Source organism: Paramormyrops kingsleyae, chromosome 3 (assembly GCF_048594095.1).
Source record: "Paramormyrops kingsleyae isolate MSU_618 chromosome 3, PKINGS_0.4, whole genome shotgun sequence".
Lineage (NCBI taxonomy): Eukaryota > Metazoa > Chordata > Actinopteri > Osteoglossiformes > Mormyridae > Paramormyrops > Paramormyrops kingsleyae.
Genome location: NC_132799.1, coordinates 28623476 through 28649400, shown reverse-complemented (window position 1 = coordinate 28649400; position 25925 = coordinate 28623476). Strand labels below are relative to the sequence as shown.

The following is a 25925-nucleotide window of genomic DNA, read 5'->3' as shown; positions in this document are numbered from 1 at the left end:
ATTATTTTCTATTGATATACACTGCAACTAGATTTGTATTTTTGTTAGTCATTAATTTGATTATACTGAATTTCAATGACCCTCACAATAAGTTCGATACAAATGTTAATCCCACCTACATACCACGAGACCCATCCTAAGCCCCTCAGCAGAAATTAGTCTAGCTGCTGGTTCCCTAACGTAAACGTAAAACTAATCTCCAAGGCACATGTTCTGTACAAGGAATTTTTTAAATCATGTGACATGCAAACTGACATAATCTGAACCTGAGAGCAGAATGTGTAGTCACTGCGGTACTGCAGTCTCAAATAGAGCGTATAGGTGGGCGATACCCAAAGATTTATGTTTTGTGATATTTTGTGGCGATGTCGCTGACACGACACCGAGACTGGTCACGTAGTCTGGTCCGTTTCAGACCAGTGACCTCTCCTTAGGGGTACCATCAAAAAGATTTCAACTTCAATTACAGAACATCAAATATATCCATTTATTAGTAAATCACTCATGATTTTACAGCTTAATGTAAAAAAAAAATTGTTTTAAAAAGGCTTTAAAATGTCAATACAATGTTATTGTTATAAAGAACTCTAGGCCGAATTTACCAATAATCTATAAACTAAATTCTACAGTATTTTCTTTTTATTGTGAAACACTTGTTTTCACTTCAGATTTTTGTACTTAAGCCAAATACATAAAAATTCAGTACGCAGCTTTGGGTGGGTTTTTGCTAAATGTTTAAATAGGTTACTGGTATTGACATTAGATACCATTTTGTTATACGAATTAGACATCGCAGTGTTCGAATCTGTGTAAAGTACGATCAAATTATGCTCCTTTTTCTACCACTGGCCAAACTATCAGTACCAACGAGAAGAATTATTTGAGCGCCAAACACATACATACTACGTCCATGTATGGAAGAATACTGTATGTAGGTGAAAACGTGTAGGCTATATTCCCAGAACGAGCAGTTTTTACCCAACAGTGATAGCGTTATCTACACAAGCAATGGATTAAAAATAAAAACGATTAATTTATTTTTGGATTGATATACTTGACACTGTCATCAACACTCTCAAAGCGTGAGAAATGCAAGATTAAAGTGTTGATACCAGTACAGAGCATCATTTGGTTTTAAATGCAGAAACCCAACCAGCCACCTTTGACATCCAACGCCAAGTTTCACGAGTAACAAAATAAGGCTGCTTTATGCCACCCACGGTGGGGGGGGGGGGGGGGGGGAGTTGACGTGAGACGCTCCCCAAGAAACTGCACTAGGTTAAGCATTCAGTTATGACAAAGCCCTATTCACAGAGAACAATGAAATAAAACAGAAATCCTGTTTATTTTGGCAAATATGGCTCAAAGTGTCCAGACTGGACAGAACACAATTTCCTTGGCAATATAAATGCTTGCGATATTGGTTCTTAAAACACTGAGACTCCCAGAAAATCCATGCTTATAAACCAGATTGGAGTTGCCGGCTGATAAACACGTTTATCCGAATCCAGTGTGCAGGAGGCAGAACAGAGAAACATATCCATTACGAGATATTTGATAAGTGCGGGTGTAGATTACGGGAACCGCTCACCTGTGCCGCCATATGCGCGGCTACGATCAAACAATGGGTGGGGAAGGCTTCAAAATAAAAGCACTACCACAAAAACAAAGCAAGCTACAGACCTGGCCGAAATGCACCGACACGAACGTCAGCTGGGAAGGACCACGACAATGTGAACTGTGTGACTGATGCTGTCAAGGTCAGAGGTCATGACAAAACCAAGCAACTTCAAAACTCTCAGTAGATGTGAACAAAAGTCACAAAACGAAGACAATTTTACTCAAGTTTATATTAATATTGTTCTTACCTTTAAAAATATAGGTTTACATGCTAATATTGAATACCTGACAAGTTTACAGTGTTTTGTACAACTCTGAGTCGGCTGATCAGGATAAAAACTCTCTCACATGCTCAAGAAAGACGGTACATTTCATTGGATTTGCAACTCTGACTTTTACACCATCACACAACTTTACAAGGAAAATTAAGATTCAGGACCTTCCCCCCTTTGGAAAGAAAATTCCCACTGAAAACCAGTTGGTGGTATGTTTCTAAGCTCCCCAGCATCACATTTAAGGGGGGGGGGGGGATGGGGGTGTAAGTGGGCAAGCAGCCTTCATTGGCCAGGAAAACTTGATACAATTAATATTTTGTGCATCCAATTTACTGAATGACAGCTTCTCAGTCATACAAAAACCGCATCACTTTTAATTAAGGCGTATAACATCTGGCCACCAGAATAAGCAGATGTTGTATTCGAAATTCCACAGCTCTGGAGAATGAGTGTCACATGACTTAGGATTCCAGGACACGATGCGAACGAGCAACACAGCATTCCCTGGATAACCTCCCACCCCCCCCCCCCCCAAAAAAAATAAAAATAAAAACATTCAATGACAAACCAACCACCACTGTGACAACTGACCAAAGGAAAAAAAGAAGAAAGAAAACAAGTATTAGCAGACAACCAGTATGAAACCAGTTTGATTTCTCAGTCTTCCAGTTTTAACACTGGTGCAGGTGCAAGCAAGGATAGGAGGAATCTACAGTCACCAAAGCATGAAGAATAACATCGTTTTTTATTTCAATAATAAAAATCCTCATTTTAAAATATATATTTTATATTTATATTTATAATATACTTCATGTTGTGGAGCAGGGATTCCACAGAGGTGGACCTGACTTTCAGCCACTTGGTTACGGCCCCCCATGAAAGTCCCAGCTGGGGGTTCAGGGAGGGGGTCATAGGTTTAAGAGCCTCCCCCCAAAAATCCCCCGAGCGCCACCCCCAGCTGTAAAAGCAGACGCAAGAAATCTGAACAAACACACGTTAAAGCTCATGTGTCTTCAGAATAATTCTCCGGAAAGAAAAAAAATAATCAGTTACCATAGCAGAAGGCAACATCTTAGGTTAAAAACAAACACGTATCACTGCTCACAGGTTCTCCTAAGATAAAATCAATAAAAGCTGTGACAATATAGAATCGCAGCAAAACAAATTTAGTAATTCTTAAAAAGAAAAAAAAAAACTGAAAACGGTACTAATACCAAAGAAGCAGAAGTTAACAGCATGTATATAGCGGCTCTTTGGACTTTCCCCCTGTTGCTTAAACAGAGGCCCTCTAGCTTCACACGGTCATACTGGCCAAAGCCAACCGCTGGGCCCTGGGACTGTTTGGTTGCACTGCCTCACATGTAGAGATCGGAGCAGCACCTTCTCCCCCTTTAGCAAAAATACTGTGTGTAGCCCAAAACCTTTCATGTCCAAACCGTTAGAATAGGTGTTGAGATGTGTGTGAGTGAGTGAGAGAACACAGAACGACGAGGGAAAGGAAGAATCCCCCGAAATATCTGTTGCAATGCAGGCGAGTGAGCAGTTTATGTGCACAAAGTGACTATCAGACAATGTACAATCATGGATTTTGAGTCCCGTTGTTTGTGGCGTCGGTTAAAGAGGTCCAGACACAGAGACATCGGCTGCAGGATGCTTTCAGTTCAGCTGCCAACAGAGACGGCTGCTCATCAGACCTGGGGAAGGGGAGGGCAGAGAGAGATCGAGTGACAATGGGGAACCTCAAGGCGCTATATAGTGCTGCTTTAGGAGTGTGTTGGGTGGTGGTTAAAGGGCTCAAACGGAACTGAAAGAGGAAAAAAAAACACAAAGAATTTCAAAATATGCTTAGTCAGCAGTTCAAGTGACCCCCCCCCCCCCTTTGTAGGTCATGAGATATCCTCGAAAAAAAAGCTTGTCATAATCTTCCTTAGCGTCCTACTTTAATGTTTTTCATCAGGCGGCTCCCAGCCCAGGATCAGGCCGTAATTACTGCCAAGACCTCCAAGCCCACCTGCCCAAGCATGACAAGGAGTAACGATTCTAATCAACCATTTGGGGGCGGAGTTTGGCCAGGTCTACTGGGCACCACACAGTTATTCAGGACAAAATGCCATCCATGAGAGAAGTACAACCAGTTAGAGACAAGAAGACTTAAGTAACAGACTAGCATGTTATTACACAGCAAATATTTTTCTAGGTCAGACCACCTTCTTCCTGTCACCCTACCGCATCACAACATGCACTGATGGGAAAATCAGGCAGTGCATCCCACTGTGGGCGGGATTACCCTGCACGGCCAACCACTGCTGCTTTGATACCACTGGAAGACCAACAAAGAGAGGACTGAAACTGATCTGTGCCTGACAGCACTGGCTTTATCAGTGACCCTTACTATTCCCGTTACCTCCCCCCCCCCCCCCCCAGCACTCACCTGGCTCAGAGAATCAGCACAGCTGCGCATTAGAGCAGCTGGCAGGTCGACTTTTTGCGGGCTTTCCCAGGAGCAGGGGTTTTCCTGTTGATTTGCCGAACCAGGTCATAGAAGATCTGGAAACGGTTTAAAAGACGTCAGTGTCGGGAGGAAGCGACATGCAGCTCTTCCAGCAAAGATAAACAATGACAGCACTGGCTCTGGCTGAAATCCAGGATGATACGAGTACACACACACACACACACACACACACACACACACACACACACTCTCACTCACTGCTTAACAAGTTCTTACTCTATTAAAAAACTAGAATGTGTTACAATAGTCTGGACCAAACCTTACACATCAACATTAGCCCTTGCGAAAACACACTTTACAGTCCCCAAATCCTGAACTCCCCAAAAGTCCTTCCAAACATCACACAGCTTCAGGGCAATGGCACATGAGTAAATGTCTTCTGGATTTGAAATGATGCACCTGAATTTAGGACCATCTGCTGGAGTCTGAATGCTCAGCTGATGGGCCTCACTAATCAAAAAAAATTACATAGCCTCTCCTATTAACTCTAAGTACTAAACCATGTATTTGCTATATTAACCCAGCATGTCTTCCTCATGTATCTGAATCCATAGGACTTTTAATCTAACAGAGGAACAAACAGGTTTGCCTGCTGTGCTTTGTCACATAACTCGAGTGGCTTTGGGTGATGGATCAAATCTCGGCTCGCCGAAGCACCAGCACCGCGGATGGAAACCCCCACTAGGAGCCAGGTCTGGGCGAGCGAGGGCTGTGGGCCTCCCTCACCTCGTTCACGTTGATTTTGGACTTCGCAGAGGATTCCAGGAAGGCGCAGCTGCTCCACTGCCGTGCCAGGCTCTGACCCTGCTCTTTACCCACCACCCTTTCCTCTTCAAGATCACACTTGTTTCCTACCAGGATCATGGGCACCTGGATGAGGGGGTTGGCAGACATAATGGAAGGGGGGTGTAAGCCACGTTATGAAGAGCCCCCTAGTGGTGCTCCACCTAACAACAGCAAAAAAAAAAAAAAAACAAAAAACTGAATGATGAAACCAATTACAGGTATTTGCGAGCGTTTGCCTTACGCCACTTTGCTTACAGGTATTTGCGAGCGTTTGCCTTACGCCACTTTGCTTACAGGTATTTGCGAGCGTTTGCCTTACGCCACTTTGCTTACAGGTATTTGCGAGCGTTTGCCTTACGCCACTTTGCTTACAGGTATTTGCGAGCGTTTGCCTTACGCTACTTTGCTTTCACAAAAGACCTACGTAAGTACCAGTATTCGCTGACCGAAATGAATCTGAAGATTTTCACTCTAACGAAAAAAGGAGAAATGCAAAAATAGCACTTAGCTAGCCAATCATATATATACAGTTATGTGCCGTAATGACAGATCGCATATACAACAAAAGTCCCATAGGATTATAATGGAGCTGAAAAATTCCTATCACCTAGCAACATTGTAATGATTGTAACAACGCATTACTTATGTTTTTGTGGTGATGTAGGTATAAGCAAACCTACTGCCCAGCCAAGTCATATGAAAGTATAGCACAAACAATTACGTACAGAACATAATACTTGATAATGATAATAAACAACTATGTTACTGGTCTATGCAATTACTACACTGTACTTTTTATCGTTATTTGGGCTGACTACCATACAGACATTCGTAAGTGAAGCTACACTTTAAATAGGCTATATTTCTACTATATCATATCATTACTATAACTAAGTGTTATATTACATTTTATTTGTTATTTTGTATGATTTGATAGGTAATTTCTTCGCCAAACTATTTTTCCCATATGCATAAAAGGTAATTGCTTCTTCACTTTACACCACTTTGGCTTATAAAAGGTTTCACAGGAATGATCTACTTTCGGACAGCGGGGGAGACCTGTAAACCTAATGTTTACGAGCAAAAGCAGTAGACTCTGGGTTGATTAAATGTGAATAAGTACTACCTACATCATTACCAGAACACATGCATGTGTAGAATCCAAATCTTGTTGTGCATTTCCCGCTGGTGCCCACTTCAGTGCAAATAAATTTCCTTCCAGCGACTATCGTGTTTTGTGCTGACAGGCTGACATTTGCACACTTCCTGTGAGCAATCAGGAAGCTAATCGTTCTAGCGACAAACGCGAGCTGGGGACCGTTGGAGGAGAAACTGAGTGCTTTCCGGTCTGATGCGGCCTGGGTGGGGGGCAGCGGCTCGGGACAGGAATCTGTGTGTGCAGTGTGTCAGGGCTGCTCCCAGCAAAAGCACCGGGCATCATGGGACTTTTATCCAGCAGCACAAAGCCCCAGACTATGCTGCAGAGAAAATGCAACAGTGTCCTGATAATGTGGGTATTGTATGCCTGTGCAATTTCTTCACTGGTTTAACTTTGTACCACACAGAAAGGTGTCAACTCCACATTTGCGGTAGTGGGTTCACGACTGCACTGTGCACGAATCTGTGCACAAAATCCTGGGAAATAAACACTGGAGGGAAAAATGCCATACAACTGTACAGACACATGGTTCGATGAAGGAAATTAGAAACCAAATATGCCATTTGGATGAGGCAGTGGTGCCGCCGTTCAACCAGGAACCAGAGGACTGGCTGAGTTATAGCCAAACTCCGAGTGGGGCCACTCACTTCGTCCGTGTCCTTCACCCGCAGGATCTGCTCCCTCAGGTCCTGCAGATCGTTGAAGGTCGACTGTGCCGTTATGGAGTAGACCAATGCGAATCCCTGGCCATTCTTCATGTACAGATCACGCATGGCCGTGAATTGCTCCTGTTGCAAAAGCAAAAAAAAAAAAAAAACTGAGGTCACAGGAGAAAGTCTGTCGAGTGTAAAACATCCGGACTCGATTGTGGAGGTCAAATGCTGGGTACCGGCAGGGAAGTGCAACACTGTTAAGCTTGGTGTTCTTTCGGTGGCCGTGAGATCACAGAAAAAAGCAAGACGGCTTACGTAAGCTCCCTTTCTGAGAGCTGGACGAAACGGCTGCTCCAACTGTCAACCTCTTACAAAGGAAATTAAAAAAAGCCCCCTTCAATAAAGATATTCTGTGAAGGCTAATGTGTGAAACAGCACAATCCTTAAACTCCAACACAGCTGTCAGAAGTAACGGTGTGAAAAAATAACATGATTAACTTTACCATAGATACTATACAGTTAGCATTCAAATTCATACAACTGACTGTAGATATACTGCGTTTTAGCCACTGTCCACTGGAAGCCGTTGTCAGGGGTAACGGCCGCATGACTGGTGAGAGATGCAGAGAGAAGGCGGCTGAGGAGCGGAGTATCCGGCAGTAATTGCTGGCCAGTCCGGATCCCACAAAGTCCAAGCGGTTGCACTTGGCACCTTGCGGCTACGGACCGGCTCGGAAAGAGCGGCGGGTCGCCTGGCAGAACCGTGCCGACAGGTAGCTTAGCTACAGTAACCGACGGCACTATGGGAAACAGTTGAACGGCCAATCTGCCTCCTTCAATCTAACAGACTTTAATATACACTGTATGGACAAAAGTATTGGGACACCAGCATATCCAACATCTCACTCTAAATCAAAGAATATTTATATGAAGTTTGCTATCCCTTACTTGCTACAACAGCTAGAGATGGGGAAAATAAAAGCAACTCATGATTCTTTTGTGCGGTGATTCATGTATCGGCATTTTTATTAATTTATACTTTATATATGTTTGGATTCGAGGTGGAGAAACGCTGTAGTGACTCTACAATCCTATAGGTGGCACCCTAAACTATTCCCACATTGACAGGCAGCACAGTGTCCTGTGTAGTAGCAGCCAATTATTTTCTAACTTTGTTTAGCAATAACAGGAATGGTGGATGATGGCAGAGATTTCGTGCTGCTCCTCCACAGTTTAAATCCAATATATGGAGGAACTTTGGCTTTCAAAATTTAAACGGCAATAGAGGACCTGGAAATGAGCCTAGCTGCATGCAAACTTTGTCCTGCGAGAGTTCAGTGTTGTGGTAACACGACAAACATAAGGGTGTGGGCTTATGTGGCCCGTTCCGGTACTTACTGCGGGTGTTCCAATTCTTTTGTCCATACAGTGTATAAAAGATAACATACAGGCAAACACAGAAACAGGCATGCAGCCCCTTGCAGTGCGATGAGCCAAGGAGCCGCGTTCCATCCCGACACCCACGCCACCGGCCCTCCAACACGCCTCTTACCGTCCCTGCTGTATCCAGGATCTCCAGCATGCATTGCTGTCCATCTACTTCCACTTGCTGCAGAGAGAGAGGTGCGGTTAGCTGGGAAGGACAACGCCACCCTGCTGGCCCTCAGTGGGGGGGAGCGGGGAGCGACCCCCGACTCAAAGCAGGTGGCACGGCCCAGGAAGTGGCAGACGATCACGGGGAACCAAACCCCGGCCTCCAAGACATGGGGAGTCATTCATCACTACCCATTACGCTAACAAAATAACACAAGAAAGCCCAGGAAGAGGTCAATTCAATCTATACAGAGCATTTAAACCACCCCGTGGGCTACAGCTGCGCTTCATCCAACTAAGAAGCCCCTTTAAAGAGAAACTCCACTGGCTCTACAGCACACAGCACAGAAATCAAACAAAGCACAGAATGGAAACACTGCAGGACTGCTGTGACAGTGCACAATAAGGAAGGGGACGGAAACTCACCTTTCTGTACGAATCTTCTATTGTAGGGTCATATTTCTCAACAAATATCCCCTGAACAAACTGTACAGTCTGCAGAGAGAAGGGGGCAAGGGGACACCATGGACAGTAAACGCTGTGAATCTGCATCATGACATGCTCCTTATACCACTAAAAGATACAGTACACCTACACATGGTTAATAATTAAAGCTCTTCAACGACAGTAACTTAATGTAAAAGTAATTAAAGTAGCACGGAGTGTGGAGGCAGAAGCGACCGTCAGCTTGAACAGAGCCACTGGGCTGCGACGGACACCAGAGCCACCCACGGCAGCCCCCACCTGCACCATAACCCGGTGATCAGTTGTAAAATATGTTCTTTGTCATGTCACTGAGAATATGCACCGCTGAGCCCATTTGCACTCCACAAGAACGGAGTCAGGATCACCAGATTACCTCAAAGCAGCACTACACCAGCGTTTCCTGACACGGTCCTTGGGGACCCACAGAAGGCCCACGTTTTTGCTCCCAGCACCCTGCCGGACACTCAACATTTTTGCTTCCTGGGAGCAGGGAGGGAGCAAAAACACGCACTGTCTGTGGGTCCCTGAGGACTGGATTGGGGAACACTCCTCCACACGACACTTAGACAGTAGAGACATCATATCGTAAAGCCTCACGAGATGCCCAGCACACCTCAGACAGCCGCCCATTCCGTGTGTCTATGGAGTCTGTGACTGATGTACAAAGTCCACTCCCAGCACAAGCCTCTGTTGGTTTTTCCAGCACAAGTTAAATTACCTTGCTGTGATCGACTCACAGTTCAAAGATTATTAACCGAAACAAAGTAAGGGAGGAAAACCTGTTACAATAATACCATAAGTGTGATGTTCTTGAAATATGCCTCATTCTTTGCAAAATCTAAAAGTCTAAATACATACGGACAGGGAGGTTGAGGGCACAGAGAAGATACTTACTAGTGCAGATTTGCCAACGCCTCCCGATCCAAGGACCACCAACTTGTATTCACGCATCCTGCAGTGGTTCTGGTATTAGCCTGGGCAAAAGGAAACAAAGCAAAGCTTAAGCAACAATCACATTTTATACTTCAAACAAGAGCGTTAGATTATGTTGCTCTGTGCTGTCAGCTTTGTGCGTGTGTCTTGACCTATGTTCCACTAAAAGCCTGCCAGACTCCCACTCGGCAAGGCCTGTGTACTCAGGAACAGGTGGACTGGAGATCTTTGGCCCACTAGCAGATCGGAGTACCTCCTATTGATGGTTCCTCAATTTTACATGCGGTCAGCTCCTTGCACCCACAAGTTCTGCATCCGAGATTCAAATAACTTTTAGGGGGAGGGGAGGCTGCTGTCGTGGCACTTATACACAAACAGTATATGAAAGAATTGGGAATCCCAATAAACGTTGAAGCGTACATCCAAGCTCAGGTGCTTAAGAATAGCACACCATTTAACCAGAGACGTAATCTCGTTTTAGCAAATGACTTTGAGGAAGATGTAAATGATGCAGTTAAGACATAACAGAAGCAGACTGCCTCATTCACATATAGGTAAAGAAATATCTCAACGAAAACTAATATTAATCCATAAATAAAGGATTTACTTTTGCAAAAGTATTATCGTAATATGTTAAGACATGCAAATGCGAATTTGTCTACTGTTATGAGCCACAGCCACGTGGTAAGAGCCGCAGGTCGCCGACCCCTGGCCTAAACAATACAGTATAACAACTATTTACATAGCATTTACATTGTATCAGGCATTACAAGTAATCTAGAGATGGTTTAAAGTATACGATAGGATATGCGCAGGTTGTACGCAAATACTACACCATTTTATATAAGGGACATAAGCATATGCAGATTTTGGTACCAATATGGGGTTCTGGAACCAATCCCCTGCGGATGCTGAGGGGCGTCCATTTGGGGGCTGCTCTGTCACCTACCATATGCATTATACTACTTATATTAATTAAATAATATCCATTACCCCTTGTTTTCCATCTTGATTGAGGAGTACAGTGGCCACAGCAGATCACCCTTGATGTACGTACGATCTGCAAGGCACTGAGGCTTGACAGAAAGACTCACACCTAACCCTAAGCTGGGTCTTGTTCCTATTTTGTCTGCCTGCCTCAAGTAATAGTTTCACTAATTAAAATTTGCATTTAGTGACAGTAATGCCATTTAAAACACATTAGCGATGTCAGCAACTCTCTGAAATGCACCCGCCCCCCCCCCCCACAGAAATCACAAACGAAATAGCCTGTAGTCGATTGGCTGAAGTACATCTCTCAGGCTAACTCAGTGTTTCCCTGATTGTCTCTCAGCCGGGAGGGAAAAATAATGCGGACTTTCGGGGCGTCTGCTGCGAGGACCAGGTGGAAAAGTACAGTGATGCAAAGCAGGAGCTTTACATGCAAATTCAGCAAATCTTCATGAGAAAAAACTAGCCGATACACGTACATTTAACACAGATGTAAAATATTAATATTTAAATTTTACACAATGTATCAGTAATTGATTAGTCAAAATTTCCACAGCAGTGCTCCACTAATTTTATATCCATACATGGAACCAGGTGTCTGTGAAGCAAGACACCCAGGAACTGCAGGATATGAGTTAAAGATGAAACGGAATGAAAATTTACTATCATGATTATAGTGACCAAAATTATCACAGTGTTATAAGTGTTTTTAAACGCTTTCAGCACATTTTAACGGTAATACTGATACACAAACTGCAATAATTTCACCAAGTTTTACATGGAAAACCACACATAAGATTAGAAGCACTATGCAGTTACATAAACACTAAAAATAATAAAGGAGCTAATGCCATATGTAAGCGTATGAAAACCGCGTTAAATCTGGAGTGTCGTCACAGCCTTCCGCCGCGTTTCCGTTGATCGAAAACAAACCCACATTAAGTGCTGCGCCTTTGCACCCGCGTCTGGGAAACTGTCGCTAACTTTGGAAGATGCTGGACAGGATTTAACACGAGTTTTCAAAGCGCGGTAAATCAACCACGGTGTTAAAGTTAATTAAAACAGTAATACTAACAGTCAGGAATTTTGCCTCGGTTTGCCGGGTAAAATTTGATCCCAACTATAAATGTACTGAGGGAAAACTTCACTTCAGTAAGAAGCCACGGTAGAAAAACCACCCCCCCCAGCAGCTAGAGCCCCATAATGCAAATTCTTCAGTGTACTGCCACCAGCGTTGCCTAGCGGGGAGAGCAACAACCTCACAAAACGCCCTGACAATAACAGAGGCCAGTGAAAGCCTAGTCATGACCTGTACGGACTGAACGTCTAAGGGCTGAGGAGGTAAGCGTGTCTGGAAGAGCAGACAGCTGCCCCAGAACCAGCAGATGTTGGCTTACAAAACAATGTCTAGACTTCAAGCAGGACAGTGGACAGTCTGGACACAGAAAAGCATCATTCCCCAATGTGTGGAGGTCTTGGTATTATGAAACCACTGCTGTTCCATTGCCACCACTGCAGGAGAAAGCTCTCCACGTGAGCCAGGATGGCTGAATCGCTTGGCAGAGCATAATAATGTGACCTCTTCAAACAGTCACGCAGCATCTGCTTAACACCAGCACTAATTACTAACTCACACAGCACTACAGGTGCCTCCTGTTGAAGGGGGCATTCATTACATTTTTGGCAACACTGCTCCAGACAAGACTTCATGCAGAGGAAGTCAAACGTCACTTAGCATTTACAGCAGGAGACACATAGAAATGTGTGCATCCAGCACCAGGGACCGCAAGGAGTCCTGCAGAATGGCATCCTGAGTGAGAGGGCACTAATCCCGCTCTCTCTGGAGATATGATCCAGGAACCTCTACACCACTGTGGGCACCAGCGGCACCCCTTTGCAGGACTGGGGTTTAGACCCAAGTCGGGTCTTTCGGCCTGTTTCGTCTGCAACTGTTAGTCAGACAAACATGCTTTCATGCAAACGAAATATGATCTTAGTCACTATGCCACCAGGTCCTATGACAAGATTTTCCAACTTTGCGCCCATGTTTGGGCTGATCAGTAACCACCGTCACAGTTAGATTTGTTTGTTTGTCTGAGGTCAAATGTCGAAGGATCCAGGGGAGGGAACATGATGATCTGTTTTAAAGGGGCAGTTCACCCCAAAACTGAAAAAGATATGCTACAAGCTTTAGTGCTGTCTATCCATCTAGTTTGTTCTGCTGGGAGTTGCCTAGTTTCAGAGATATTGGTCATCATGAATTCTGGTTGCTGCTGGATTTTTCAAAAGTATTTTTTGGCACTTTAAATTGAATACCATTCATCCCCTTTATACTCGAAACTGCGAAAGATGACTGGCATTTCTCTGGCCGATATCTCCAAAACTAGACAACTCCCAGCAGAAGAGCCTTGATGGATAGACAGCACTAAAGCCCCTTTAACTTTGCTCATTGGGTTTCACGTCCACCTCCCCTCCCTACACACATACACACAGCTGGCAGGAGGAAACGCCTCAGACAGAGGAGACTGGGCTGCTCTCTTATAGCAGAGATGCCCCCCCCACCCATCCATCTATGAGGTCACTGTCCCTAGGCTCCACAAGAAATGGAGAAAACCTGGAAATGCTAAGGACGCACGCACACAGACACACAGACTTTACATACGTGTACGCGAGTCCCAGAGGGGGTCCGGCTGTGCCAGTGCTCTACTCAGTAGAAATGTAGATCCATACCCTGCTGCTCGGACCGACATGGAGCATTCGGTTTCCCAGGTGTTGTACTCCAACCCCCCCAGGGAACACGGTGTCCCAGGGAGAGTTTGCAGGCCAACAAGCTGGAATGAGACCAGGTAAGCCAGGATGTGACCAGGGCTTTTGGTGACCGTGAGCTTGCCATGTGCAGTGTCAGAGGCTGGAATGTGGGCACCCCACGGAGGCCTGCCATGTGCAGTGTCAGAGGCTGGAATCCAGGCACCCGTAGGCCTGCCATGTGCAGTGTCAGAGGCTGGAATGCGGGCACCCCACGGAGGCCTGCCATGTGCAGTGTCAGAGGCTGGAATGCGGGTACCCGTAAGCCAGCCATGTGCAGTGTCAGAGGCTGGAATGCGGGCACCCATAAGCCTGCCATGTGCAGTGTCAGAGGCTGGAATGCGGGCACCCCACGGAGGCCTGCCATGTGCAGTGTCAGAGGCTGGAATGCGGGCACCCCACGGAGGCCTGCCATGTGCAGTGTCAGAGGCTGGAATGCGGGCACCCGTAAGCCTGCCATGTGCAGTGTCAGAGGCTGGAATGCGGGCACCCGTAAGCCTGCCATGTGCAGTGTCAGAGGCTGGAATGCGGGCACCCGTAAGCCTGCCATGTGCAGTGTCAGAGGATGGAATGCGGGCACCCCACGGAGGCCTGCCATGTGCAGTGTCAGAGGCTGGAATGTGGGCACTCCACGGAGGCCAGTGAGCCATGCTGTCATTACCTTACTGGCACCTTCCCACTTACAGGTAGGAAGACACACTCACAGAAGGCCTCTTTCGAAGAAAGTTAATTAAGATATTTCTTAAGTTCAAAAAAATTCCAAAATTCCAAGCAAAGCTGAAATGATTGGTTTCCTTATATATATATCTGCATGGACCTTAGAGGGCCAGTAGGGCAGACAGGCGGCAGTGGGAATATGAATGAAAGCCCTCCTCCCCCAGTTAAACCAGACTGAACTCCATGAACAGTTGCAGAGCCTTCCAGAGCTCAGGGGCTGCTAAGAAAGCACCAGGACGGCCAGTGCCATGTTGTATGCGCTACAGCAGTCACATGACCCATTCCCGGCAAATTGCATTGACAACTCGTAATACATGATTTGGATGCTTTAAACCGAAGCAAAACTACCAACTACCAGTGGACATACGGAGTCACCAAGCCGCACTCGGGCACGGATTTCCTCGTCTCGTCAGGCCAGCCCAGTTTCACAGAAGGCCGACCACATCCCAAATGACCCAGATCGTGTACTTTAAAAGCCATCATGTTGGAATAAAAGAAGACAACCATAGATCATGACAGCGTGACGCAATCCAACCAATTTCAGGATAAACTATAAAAGCTAAATCTAATTTCTGAAATATGATTATGTTTTTTAAGTAAGAGTGAAAGGAAACTCCTTTGATGACGAACTAATTTCAACCTCTGGCAGCAGAGCAACACAATTTCCCTACTGGCCCTTTAAAATCTAGCATGTCAGACACAGGCCAATCACACAGACAAAGGATTGCTAGATGGTATTTGAAATGGAAAGCCGAATGCAATGCTGGTATCCATTGGCTCTATCATCGCAAGAACTAGGCTCAGACGATAACATTCCATATCGTGACAGAAAGTTATACAATTGGATATACACACATGCATGAAATTAATGAAAAAAATGGGTAAATAAAGATGTCTATTCAAATTGAAAAGAAAAATAAAATGAAAATGCTCAAAAAATAAAAAATATAGATGAGGCATATCTCATAGTGTTTAAATAATAATAATAATAATAAACAAATTCAACATCCTTTGCTGGTGACACAGTGAAATCACCTTGTGATGTAGTACTGGAAATGACTCGCTGTCTAATGGAATAAGAGGCAGAACAATATAATAAAACATGCTTCATGTTGAACAATTGCTAGGAGACCATCGGCCAGGAGATTAAAACCCATGTATAAACAGTCACAGCCGATTTACCAGAGCTGTTCTCTCATGCGTACGTTTGTAAACCAAAAAAAGCAGGAGGGGTGAAGAACATTTTTCATGCTGGTTCATTTGAGTCAAATGGGAAGAGATCATAAATAGTTCTGTAGTCGATATCCTGGTTCAAAGAGGCCTTTAAAATATCCTAATAAAGATGTAAGCTTTGTCATCACTGCGTGCACTTTCATGTTGGGAATTACAGCGAGTGCTTTACATGTTTCTAGGCTGCACAAGTTGTACCATTACATCCATCCCATTAGACAGGGAGGAGTTTGTTTGTTTTGTACGACCAAGGTAGCTTCCCTATTACATCTGGCATGGCAATTTGAGAAAGCTGAGATGATTTGAGAAAGCACTTCTTTACACAGTGTGTACTTAGAGTGTGGAATAGTCTTCCTGTGTAGTGTAAGCTAAAACTTTGGGTTCCGTTAAATCAGAGCAAGGTAAGATTTTGACAACTCTGAGCTATTAGTCGAGTTCTCCCCAAAGGAGCCTGATGGGCCGAATGGCCTCCTCTCGTTTGTAAATTTCTTATGTTCTTACGTTCAATAAAAGGTGAAATTATTACCAGGTTTAATGGTGTGTCACTGCATTAAACTACCAGTCTCGGCAACAATTCACCACAATACGTAAAGCATGCAGGAGCCTTTGTTCATACAGGGTTAAATTCATGGGAAAAGTAACCTTGGTAACTGTCCAAACCTTACTCCTATTTGACAAAAAGTCAATTCGATGCCAAAATGTGTACATTCCCCCTTTCTAACCAGCTTTACATACCCAGAAAGTTCAGACCAGCCAGTCAACAACAGATGGATAAACCCCTACCTGAAGACCTACACCACCAGACCTAAGGTTAGGATGGCAAAATGGAACCCATCTCAGTGTCAGTCAAGGCATCAAAAACCTCGGTCCCGAAGAAGATATTACCAGCCTACCTATATAAAGACAGGCAGAGACTCAAAGCAGTGAATTCCACTCACCTAGCAACAGTGCAGTACTGATTTCAGTGCGGTGCAGTTGCAGGTTAAAATGCTGTCCACACACTCCCAGTACCAACAACTTCCAGTGCACAAAATGCAAAGACATTTCAGGACTCATAAAACCTTCCATCTTCCAACAGCTTTTCCTGGACAGTGTAATGCGGGGGTGGGGGGTAAATACCAAAAAACCCCAAAAAGCACTGAGCACAAGCCTGGGAGTATACCCTGGGCACGATGCAGGTCGTAAAACTAATATTACAGCTGTAAGATATCTTGTTTCAGCATCGTCATTGCAATGTCCAATAATCACATCCCATCTGTCGAAACCTCTTTATCTGTTGACACATTTGAGGGCACTAACTTACTAGTTTAATTAAAGTAATTTAATCTTTTTCAAGATTAAATTACAGCGATTTGCAATATCGTGATGTGATATTGCTCAGCCTAAACTAACATCTAACATGGTCCTTCAGAAGGAGAAGTTTGCCATTGCAAACCTCCCTCATACTTTCCTGGGACACATAAAGCAAAGCCTTCTCCCTGTGTGCTGATTGCTCAAGGCTTACATGTCTTTGCTACTAAGAAAGAAAACGTCCCACATCACACACGATGTCACTCACTTGCAGGTGTTAAGGTTTGCAACTTATGCTGCGATCCAATTTAACTCATAAATTCCAAGTTCCTGGTCAGAAGGTTCAACTAGAACGCCCCCCCAAGTCGAAATTCCAACTCACAAACTCGGAGGAACTGGCACAACCCGAGCTCAGTGAGACTGGTGAGATTGCTGGTGATACTGGCAGATCGGGTCTCATAGCGCCTAGACACAGTGGCCTTACAAGCTGCCCCGAGCAGCAAGTGTAGAGAGAGACCTGTGTTACTCAGGTACAAAGATCAGAGAGAAACCCCATTTTAACTCTGCGGCACAAATACAGCAAAGCAAAGCAAGACTGGCCGAATGATAGAATATACCATTTATTAGATGCATGAAAATAAAATGTAGTGTATCAAAAAGAAAACTGTATGAATCATCTACACTTTGCGCATGTTATAACTTATATGGCAAACCCCAGCTTCAGCCAAGTTCCCTGCTTGCCCGACCCCCAGTGTCACATGATGGGCACAGTGCTCCTGTTACAGCTTTCGTTCAATAAAACTGGATGAAAACAACCATAAATCAAAGTACTGCACAGGGTGTCCTTAACCAAAGGAATATGGCATTTCACCTTAGAAACATACGTATTTTAAAAAACACATTTCATTTTCTTGACAGGGTTCCATGGCGAAATGGGCGAAGAGGATGAAAGGGGGGCAGTTGTGCCTATGATAATACCCTAAATCAGCTAGCCAAGAGCACTGGGGCAGATCCCACACACAAGGGCCCATGACCACTCTGCTGTACAGTGCATCCCACAATGCAGAGGGGTTCCTCACTTCCTGAACAGCAAAGTGGGCCACCAAGGCACAGAGTCCATGCCAGATTCATGTGACAAATCAGGCTTCCTTCCTGTCCACCACCAGGAACCAACCAATCAGGGCACACCTGCTATTCCGTGAAGTGGTTTCATTGGGATTCCCCTGCCTCTATCACTCGTATAGGCAGAAAATGTTTAACAAAAACTAACAAAAGTTTTAAAAAATTTCTGCTCATAACTCGCATGCACGGCCCTCTTTAGGGACGCATTAAGGGGCCCCGAAAGGAGAGCAAGCAGCTGTGAGGCCAACTGACCCCAGGTGCGGATTCCCAAGAGCACGGCGCCGAATTACCACAAGGTAAAATTCCGCTGCACAGGAGGCCAACAAACCGCTGGCCCCTCCAACATGATTCCATTAAAATCAGAACAACGATGACATATTTTTGTCTTAGCACCACAAATTAGCTTCATTTCAATCCTCGTTTTTGCCGGATAAAGCGATCCCATCAAAAGCTTAAAAATAGACATATTTGCCTTAAAACTTCGACAGCTTCTGTATCAAACAGATGCTCACACACAAACTTGTAAGTAGCAGGCACATTCCAAGTGCATTTCATGGCTAATCGTGTTAGCGGGCAGCTAGGATACGATCACTGAATCACACAGAGTAGGATGAGATGCTGTACAGCAGAATAAAAATGACCTGGCACAGCCCCAGCAACCAGAAGGACTCGCTGCGGCAAGTCAAATGAGCTGCACTCTTCTGAGGCTAAGGGTAGCAGTGCATTGTGGGAGTTTAACTCTAAAAGTCTTTTACATACAAGATCTGGCAAAATGCAGATTTCATTGACTTTTTATTATTTTGGGTGCAAAATAATAATGACTAATAATCACTTCTGTATGTATGTATACACACACACACACCCTCTCAAGGTACTGACCATTTGCACAGCATGCAGAGACGCACTCTCTACCTCAACAATCCTTGAGTGTTATTCTATTATTGTGTGTATTTTTGTGTATTTCAGCTACTGGATGCCTAAATTTCCTTCACAATCAATAAAGTATCTATCTAAAAGCTTCACCAATCTCTGGCCCTGAGGGTTCCAACAGGGGATGGCAAGTAAACAAGTGGTTTCAGTAAAGTAACGGCAGTTTAACACGACCAGACTGCAGCGCCTTCCAGCCTTCACAGTTTGAAGCACCCACTCGAATGCAAATACCTAATGTTAGCTTCATCAGCACCTGAGGTGATGCACTGAAAGGCCACAATAAGAGCCATCCGGCTTGATGAGCAATGAGCATCCAATCCAAGGGAGCAAAAAAGACCCAAAAACAAAAATAAAGACAGTCCATCGTCCTGGATTATTATGGCAAGAATGATTCATATTTGCTACTAGCTTTACACGAAGCACCAGAGATGCACAATATATCAGTCAACACATCAGTATTGGGTGATGTTTGTTAAAAATCAAGACATCAGCATCGGTCCCATGTATCAATCTGGGTCGATACTGCCTGCCAATATTTAGATTTGAATCAATATTCAAAGGTAGCAGCACCGGAGCCAATAACTTAACCACTGAAGTAATGGAGATGATTGCATTGGCTGATCATCCCTTTTCCATGGTGGAGGACGAGGGATTTTAGTCGGCTCATTCACCACTTAAAACCTCGCTAAGTCGGTGCTAAGTCTCCCGAGTTGGTGCTGCATCGCCGATGTCTCAGCGCCTGCATTAATATGACGTGGTCGCAACACAGGATCATGAGAAGTAAAGCCGTTGAGTTCAGAAGTTAGCCGATTATCACAATTGGTAATATTAGACAAAAACATACCGGTATAGGCCTAAAACATCAACGCAACACTCAAATGCACAGCTATTGCAAATATTTTTTATAATACTACAAATAACCTTAAGAGACTAGAAAATTGAAAAATGTTCAAGTCATTTCATAATGACATTTCAGGCATTACTGAAAACTTAAGACAACACCACCAGATATCTCCCACAATGCATCTTTGGCAATGCTCTGACCAGTAAAGGTGAATTAAATGGGGGATCATTTAAATAATTTAGGCATTAAAAAAACCACCGGGCCCTGTGGGGCGGGGGGGCTCCTAACATGGGTGGGACGAACCCTCACGCTGTGTTTGAGACATATACACTCCGAAAATACATGACACACAAATGTAACCACAATTACGAAAAAACCATAGAAAAGACAAGTCTACGAATGAGTGCATAACTCTCCACAGGAAGTTAGACACTGTTAAACACTGCAGGATGAGGTGGGAACTAGGGGTGGCAGGAGGGACTGGCAGGGGAGCAACGGCCTCTGCTGCAGATGGAACCAATCAGTATCATTTGGCTTAACTTCACAGGCCTTGTGATCAGGCAGCAGTAGTTGATCAGTAAGTCCATCGGCCCCCCACAGCACACAATCAGCATTAACACAGTGGGGTGTTCTGGGGTCTGTTTTGTTATCACTCCGGCTGGCATGCCGTACGTCTCAGATGCCCAGACAGCTGAAATCAAAGATGGCATTTCTAAAGCACGAACTATATTAACAGATTCTCTCCAGGGCCATCACCCAAACGGCACCGCTGCGGAACTGAAAAAACTAGTGGTTGTAAGAACAGCTTAACAAATTGTGTGGCTGTTAGTTTTTTCCTTAAGCCCCTCTAAATGCCATTATCTGGTCCCCACACCGCTGAACAGGAAACAGACGGACAGGTAGATCATCAACAATATTAACAGAATGAACAATATCTATCGTGTTACCAAAATCATTGTAACGTGTGCACTACAAACCACTAAACGGATACAACGTCTTTAAGTAGGGACACTGATAAACGTTAGGCCGGCAGTGAAAGTAAACTCCCACTGGTTCTGAGTTGCCCCTAAGTGTTACACAAACGCATGTATTGAAACGTCAGCTACACCCCAAGGACAAACCCACCCCGGGGCTAAAAGTTTGTGACAACCACTGAGCGACTACAACACCGCGTTAGTTCTGCGAGGCGATGCTTTAAAATGTAATATAACAAGAATCAATGTAACCGCGGCTTCTTTCCTGCTACTTTGATTCACCGTTCGAAAGCTGCACATGCCACAGACCGGGGATATGCACCGATTAGCATATTTTCGTATCTGATCACCAGATTTATTAAAAAGATCTAAGAATAGTAAATGAAAACAGTGGATTATAGCGTCACCGACATGTAGGTTAACCCCATCAAGATGAAAGGTGTAATCCCAGCTGTTACGGATGAAACGACTTGTCTTTTTCCCCAGCTACAGCGGAGAACTAGGTGGGGCTCGTTATCAGATCAAACCCGACGCAGGGCTTCGCCTGCAAACCCTTAGTTTTTAAAGGGTATTAAAAGCAGACTCGATCGACACATAGTGGACTGAGAGTGGAAAAGGGCCAGGGCGCCTCCGGTTTATGGAGGCAGATGGTTGGGAACTGGACCTCGTTTTAACGCCGTCGAGTCGGACAACTTTTCCCATTTCCGCCGCAACTTCCAAAAAGCCACAGCACCATTTCTAGCCCAACCCGATTCCCAAACCCCTTCCACGGTCCTAGGGAGGGAGAGGGAAGGGGGTGGGGGTACAAGTTAAAAGCCCAGCACCCGTAACTTCCGCGTTGTCTCCGAGGCGGTGAGTAGGGCGGAGGCTGGATGTCGTACAGTCAGGTAAAACACTCGCGTTCGCCTGGTTTCTCTCGCCTTCCGCCATATTTCAGACTTCCGAGGCGCCGCCGCTCGCGAAGCCGCGTCACGCGTGTCGACGCCGGTCCCCCGTGAAAGTGTTACGGCGGCGCTGAGCAGCAGCAGCGGCGGCTGTGCCCCCCCCCCGGACGGAAACCCGGACGGCTATAAAGCAGCGGACCGAGCGCAGGCTCGGCACAACGTAACACCGCCGAGGGAGAAAGAAATATAACGAACAGCCAAGATAGCCAGCCCGCGTACTGTACTTACAGTATCCCCCCTCGGCGTTTCCAGAGTGTCCGCGCCGCCGCTGTATCCGTCCACCCTCCCTCTCGGTCTCTCTCAACCTCTCGCTCTCCTTCTGGGTGAGGTTGGGCTTTCCGCATGACGTCATAGCCTCGCTTTCATGCGCCCCTCAAGCCGCGGGTCGTTGCGAACGGTTAGCCCACTGTTGAGCTCGTTCGGTCGCTCGCTTATTTAGTCCATAACATAGACACGTAATTTATATGTTTCTTTATTTCCTCGAGATATTTCTCACAGAGTTATAGACTTCTAGGAGGTTGTTTTATCTCTAGCTTCAGAGCTACCTGTCATCAGCAAAACGGATTTTGATTGCAAGTATGATGAAGAATGATGGTTCACTAGTTTTCCTTTACGACCGGCAGACATTCCATTAATTTGTTACTATCTACCCCAATCAGGGTAATACATCTATCGTAAATTTTATAACCAGTTGCACTACCTAGAATGGTTGTAGGATATTTCATTTTATTGACGGTACACTATTTATGTTCGTTAAACACAAACAAGAACGTGGATCAAATATAGACAGTGTGACTGATGTTATACAGCACGATGGCGGATGTTTAAAATATAGCTGAAAACCACCCCAGAGAAGAAAATACAGATCGGCTCTGCCGAATTAGCGCCTAACTATGGATTAGAATATGCATCTTGAATACATTTTATATATTAAAACACATTAACACACTATCTTTCATGCCATGTGTAGAGTACAGAGTAACACATGGCACACAGAAGTGGACATCCAGGAAGCAAAGTGAGTTCATCTCAGGGCACACATTCCAAACACTAAGTGTAATTTAACTGCATCTAAGTAAACAGTTTTTAGACAAACCAGGACACAAGATTGAAACCCCAAAAACTAGCTAAAGCACTAACCACCATGAGTCACCCTGTCACTCCCATAAACACAATAATCATAAATTGTATCGCATTAATCTTCATCTTAGTGGAGTTTGAACTTTACATATTGATAATTCAATATTGATTTTGTAAGCACATTCACTATTAGCAAAGTTGCAGAGTATAAACACGTGCAGTCTACACTGAAACAGGTGTCATGCACTGTGCTCATTTACTGTGAGCTCCATGAAATGTACGAACTCACCATGGCAACATCTATATTTGCAGTAGAAACATTCTCTTTTTAACCGCACTACCTGCATTTTGCATGCGGGTTTAATAATAAGGGAGTAAACATTTTGCGTCTATTCCAACAGGTTCACCTTGATGGATATGTCCTAATATTCCCTTTCTTCAGAAAAAGACACAATACATTTTTCCGATGGGCGACAAAGTCCAGCCCTTGATTTTGTATGTATTGGCGCTGCTTACACAAACTATACAATCTCTCCTTTCCAATGTGTACAGTCCAGAATCTTACACATGAGGGACAGATTCAGGCATCAGGAATACTGGGTATCAGGACCCCCCAAATCTGCACTGGATTCTGGACAGTTCTCCTGTCTCTGAGCTGAAATATATGTCAGCATGGTTTACAACATATAAAAAAGTTGTACTGCAATTGTGTCCAGGATACTAGGTTATGAAGAGAATCAGATACTGCTTGTATATTGCCTGTATGTTAAGGAGGCTGACACTGCTATCTTTGTACCTGATGGGGTCAGGGGATTTGCAGTCAGTAGCAAGATTAGTGCCGGTCTGACTCACTGCTAGCTGAGCCACTTAGACACAATGGAGCAGTGAATCCTGGCAATTGACTCAATGGCATAATTATGGGTTTGGATGAAAGACAAGTGCAAGGCCAGGCTTAGCCAGGATGTGTAGTAAAGTAGAACAGATTCCACTGCTAGTTGCCAGATGCAGCTGTAACAGAATGTAAAATGGAAACAAAACTACAATAACTAATATCATAGGTTACAAAAGGTTAATTGGCTATATAGAACAGGCAAGACTGTAGTGCAGGGAGACCCCAACCTTAGAGGCTTCCTCTCCTACTGAGGGTTATAAAGCTAAATTTAGAGAATAATACGGATCAACATAAATGGGCAATTCATACACGTTTTTTCACGCTCAAAAAGTAGCCTCAAGACAAGACACACAGCATATATGCATTTAATGTTTTACGGCACCGTTGTATACTTAAGGGTTCACATTTCCTCTGGGGCACTTGGCGATGAGCACGCTGCTAATTTTACCAGGTGGTGGTGTTCTGAAAGTGGGGCTCGCCCATATGTCCACACGTTGTATTCAGATCATTTCCCTGCATGACACTGAGTGTGGGATTTCTGAAAACCCGAAAGTCTTTAATATTGATGATTAAGGGCAATAGCAAAATGTGCACAAGGAATAATCAAGCACTTCTCTGTAATGTGTTAAATATTTAATTTGAAAGCCGGTCAGACGCACGCATGCCTTTCCATACCAAGATCTGACTTAGCGAAGGCATGAAATATAAGTGTTACATCTGCTAAAATAACTGTGCACAGCTGATGGATGAATAACAAGAATACAAACACATAAGGTTTTACTATAATTTTCCTCTCATATGGACATTTTCCCTGAGACTACTGCTTATGTAAAATAAATACATTGTTGTTGCGGTTTATGTAAAACGTATAAGGAAGTGTTTGTGTGATCCAAGGATACTAATATACCTACCATCAATCGTCACTGGGACTCACTTCCTGAAGGATACAGCTCTGGTACAGTTTTGTACCTCAAGGTACAAACAACAATAAAGTGCCCCCAGTGGTCCATTTCTGTACCTTAAAAGGTACATTTACCTACAGTTAGGGTACAATTGGCAGACCCTTGAGGGTACCACCCCAGTGACAAGTAATTGTACCTTCGAACAAAGGGACCACAAGGGGTCACTAAACTGATAAAATAGAAACTAAGGCAGGAAGCAACACCAGAAAACAAGGGTAGACAAGAAACCACAATAACTAACACGGGATAACTATACTGACTACACTTAACAATGACACAGCTAACATAGGGCAATACCCACAATGACCAAGTGAGGAACAGACCTAAAGCAAACACTTAAATACACTAATAACAAGGCTAGACGAAGGACAGGCGAGAACCATAACCAATTAACCAATCACAAAGGACTCGGGGCTACAAGGAACAGGTGGGTGCAGTCAGATACAGAAAAAAGGCAAACAGCGAGGAAAACTAAAACAAGGCAAACTGAACAAACTGCAAGCTGGGAACAGGGAGCAAAAACAAAGGACTGTAATGAAAATACACAAATAGGGAGAAGACACATGGGCCAAGGCCAGACAGGTACCGATCCTGACAGAGTTCGAGTCCGATGGTCGGCAGAATGATGTCATCCTGGGCGTTTCATCCCAGATGCTCCAGGGACTGCCTGACTCTGCTTTCAAGAATGTACATCATGATAAAAATGGCCGCCGGACAAATGCAACGTGAGACGCTCATCTCCATTCCTGACAGATACAGCCGACTTCTTCAAGCGCACATTCAAGCATTGGTGCCCCTCACAAACAGGATTAGTAAGACAATCGTGGAGTGCAAAGCATATGTACATAATCCTTGAAATAGTCAGTCAGCATCCTTATCACACTGGCTGGGATGTGTCAGTGCAAAGGTATTGAGCTGGTGTGGTGCAGATCATTGTGCTCTGGTAGAGTCCATTCAGATAACATGAAGCGTATGGTACAGTATTTCACTGGTAACAACTTATGGAAGGTGGCATCGATGGGACTCTCGTGAATGTTAACAATGATTAAAATGTTTCACACATCAAGCTTTCCAATAATATTCTTATTGATTGTACATCACTGTGTGGCTCTGTGGCTTGAGTTTTAC

The 25925-nt window shown here is 44.5% G+C and overlaps 1 protein-coding gene across 1 annotated transcript; it reads right to left on the bottom strand.

The window, feature by feature from the left end:
- Positions 1-473: 473 nt before the first annotated feature.
- On the bottom strand, positions 474-22220 carry LOC111844324 (ras-related protein Rap-1b-like). Its single transcript, XM_023812685.2, has 8 exons — positions 22092-22220; positions 9979-10058; positions 9025-9093; positions 8558-8614; positions 7000-7140; positions 5134-5277; positions 4327-4442; positions 474-3589 (listed from the first exon to the last, which is right to left on the bottom strand). The coding sequence occupies exons 2-7, from the start codon at positions 10033-10035 to the stop codon at positions 4356-4358; spliced, it is 555 nt and encodes a 184-aa protein (XP_023668453.2). The 5' UTR covers positions 10036-10058; positions 22092-22220; the 3' UTR covers positions 474-3589; positions 4327-4355.
- Between the last annotated feature and the right edge of the window lie 3705 nt (positions 22221-25925).

Coding starts and splice junctions, on each gene's coding strand:
- LOC111844324 (XM_023812685.2), bottom strand. CDS start 10,035: ATGCGTGAATACAAGTTGGTGGTCCTTGGATCGGGAGGCGTTGGCAAA. Junction 8,615..9,024: donor TAGAAGATTCGTACAGAAAG/GTGAGTTTCCGT, acceptor CTCTCTCTGCAG/CAAGTGGAAGTAGATGGACA. Junction 7,141..8,557: donor TCCTGGATACAGCAGGGACG/GTAAGAGGCGTG, acceptor CTTTTGCAACAG/GAGCAATTCACGGCCATGCG.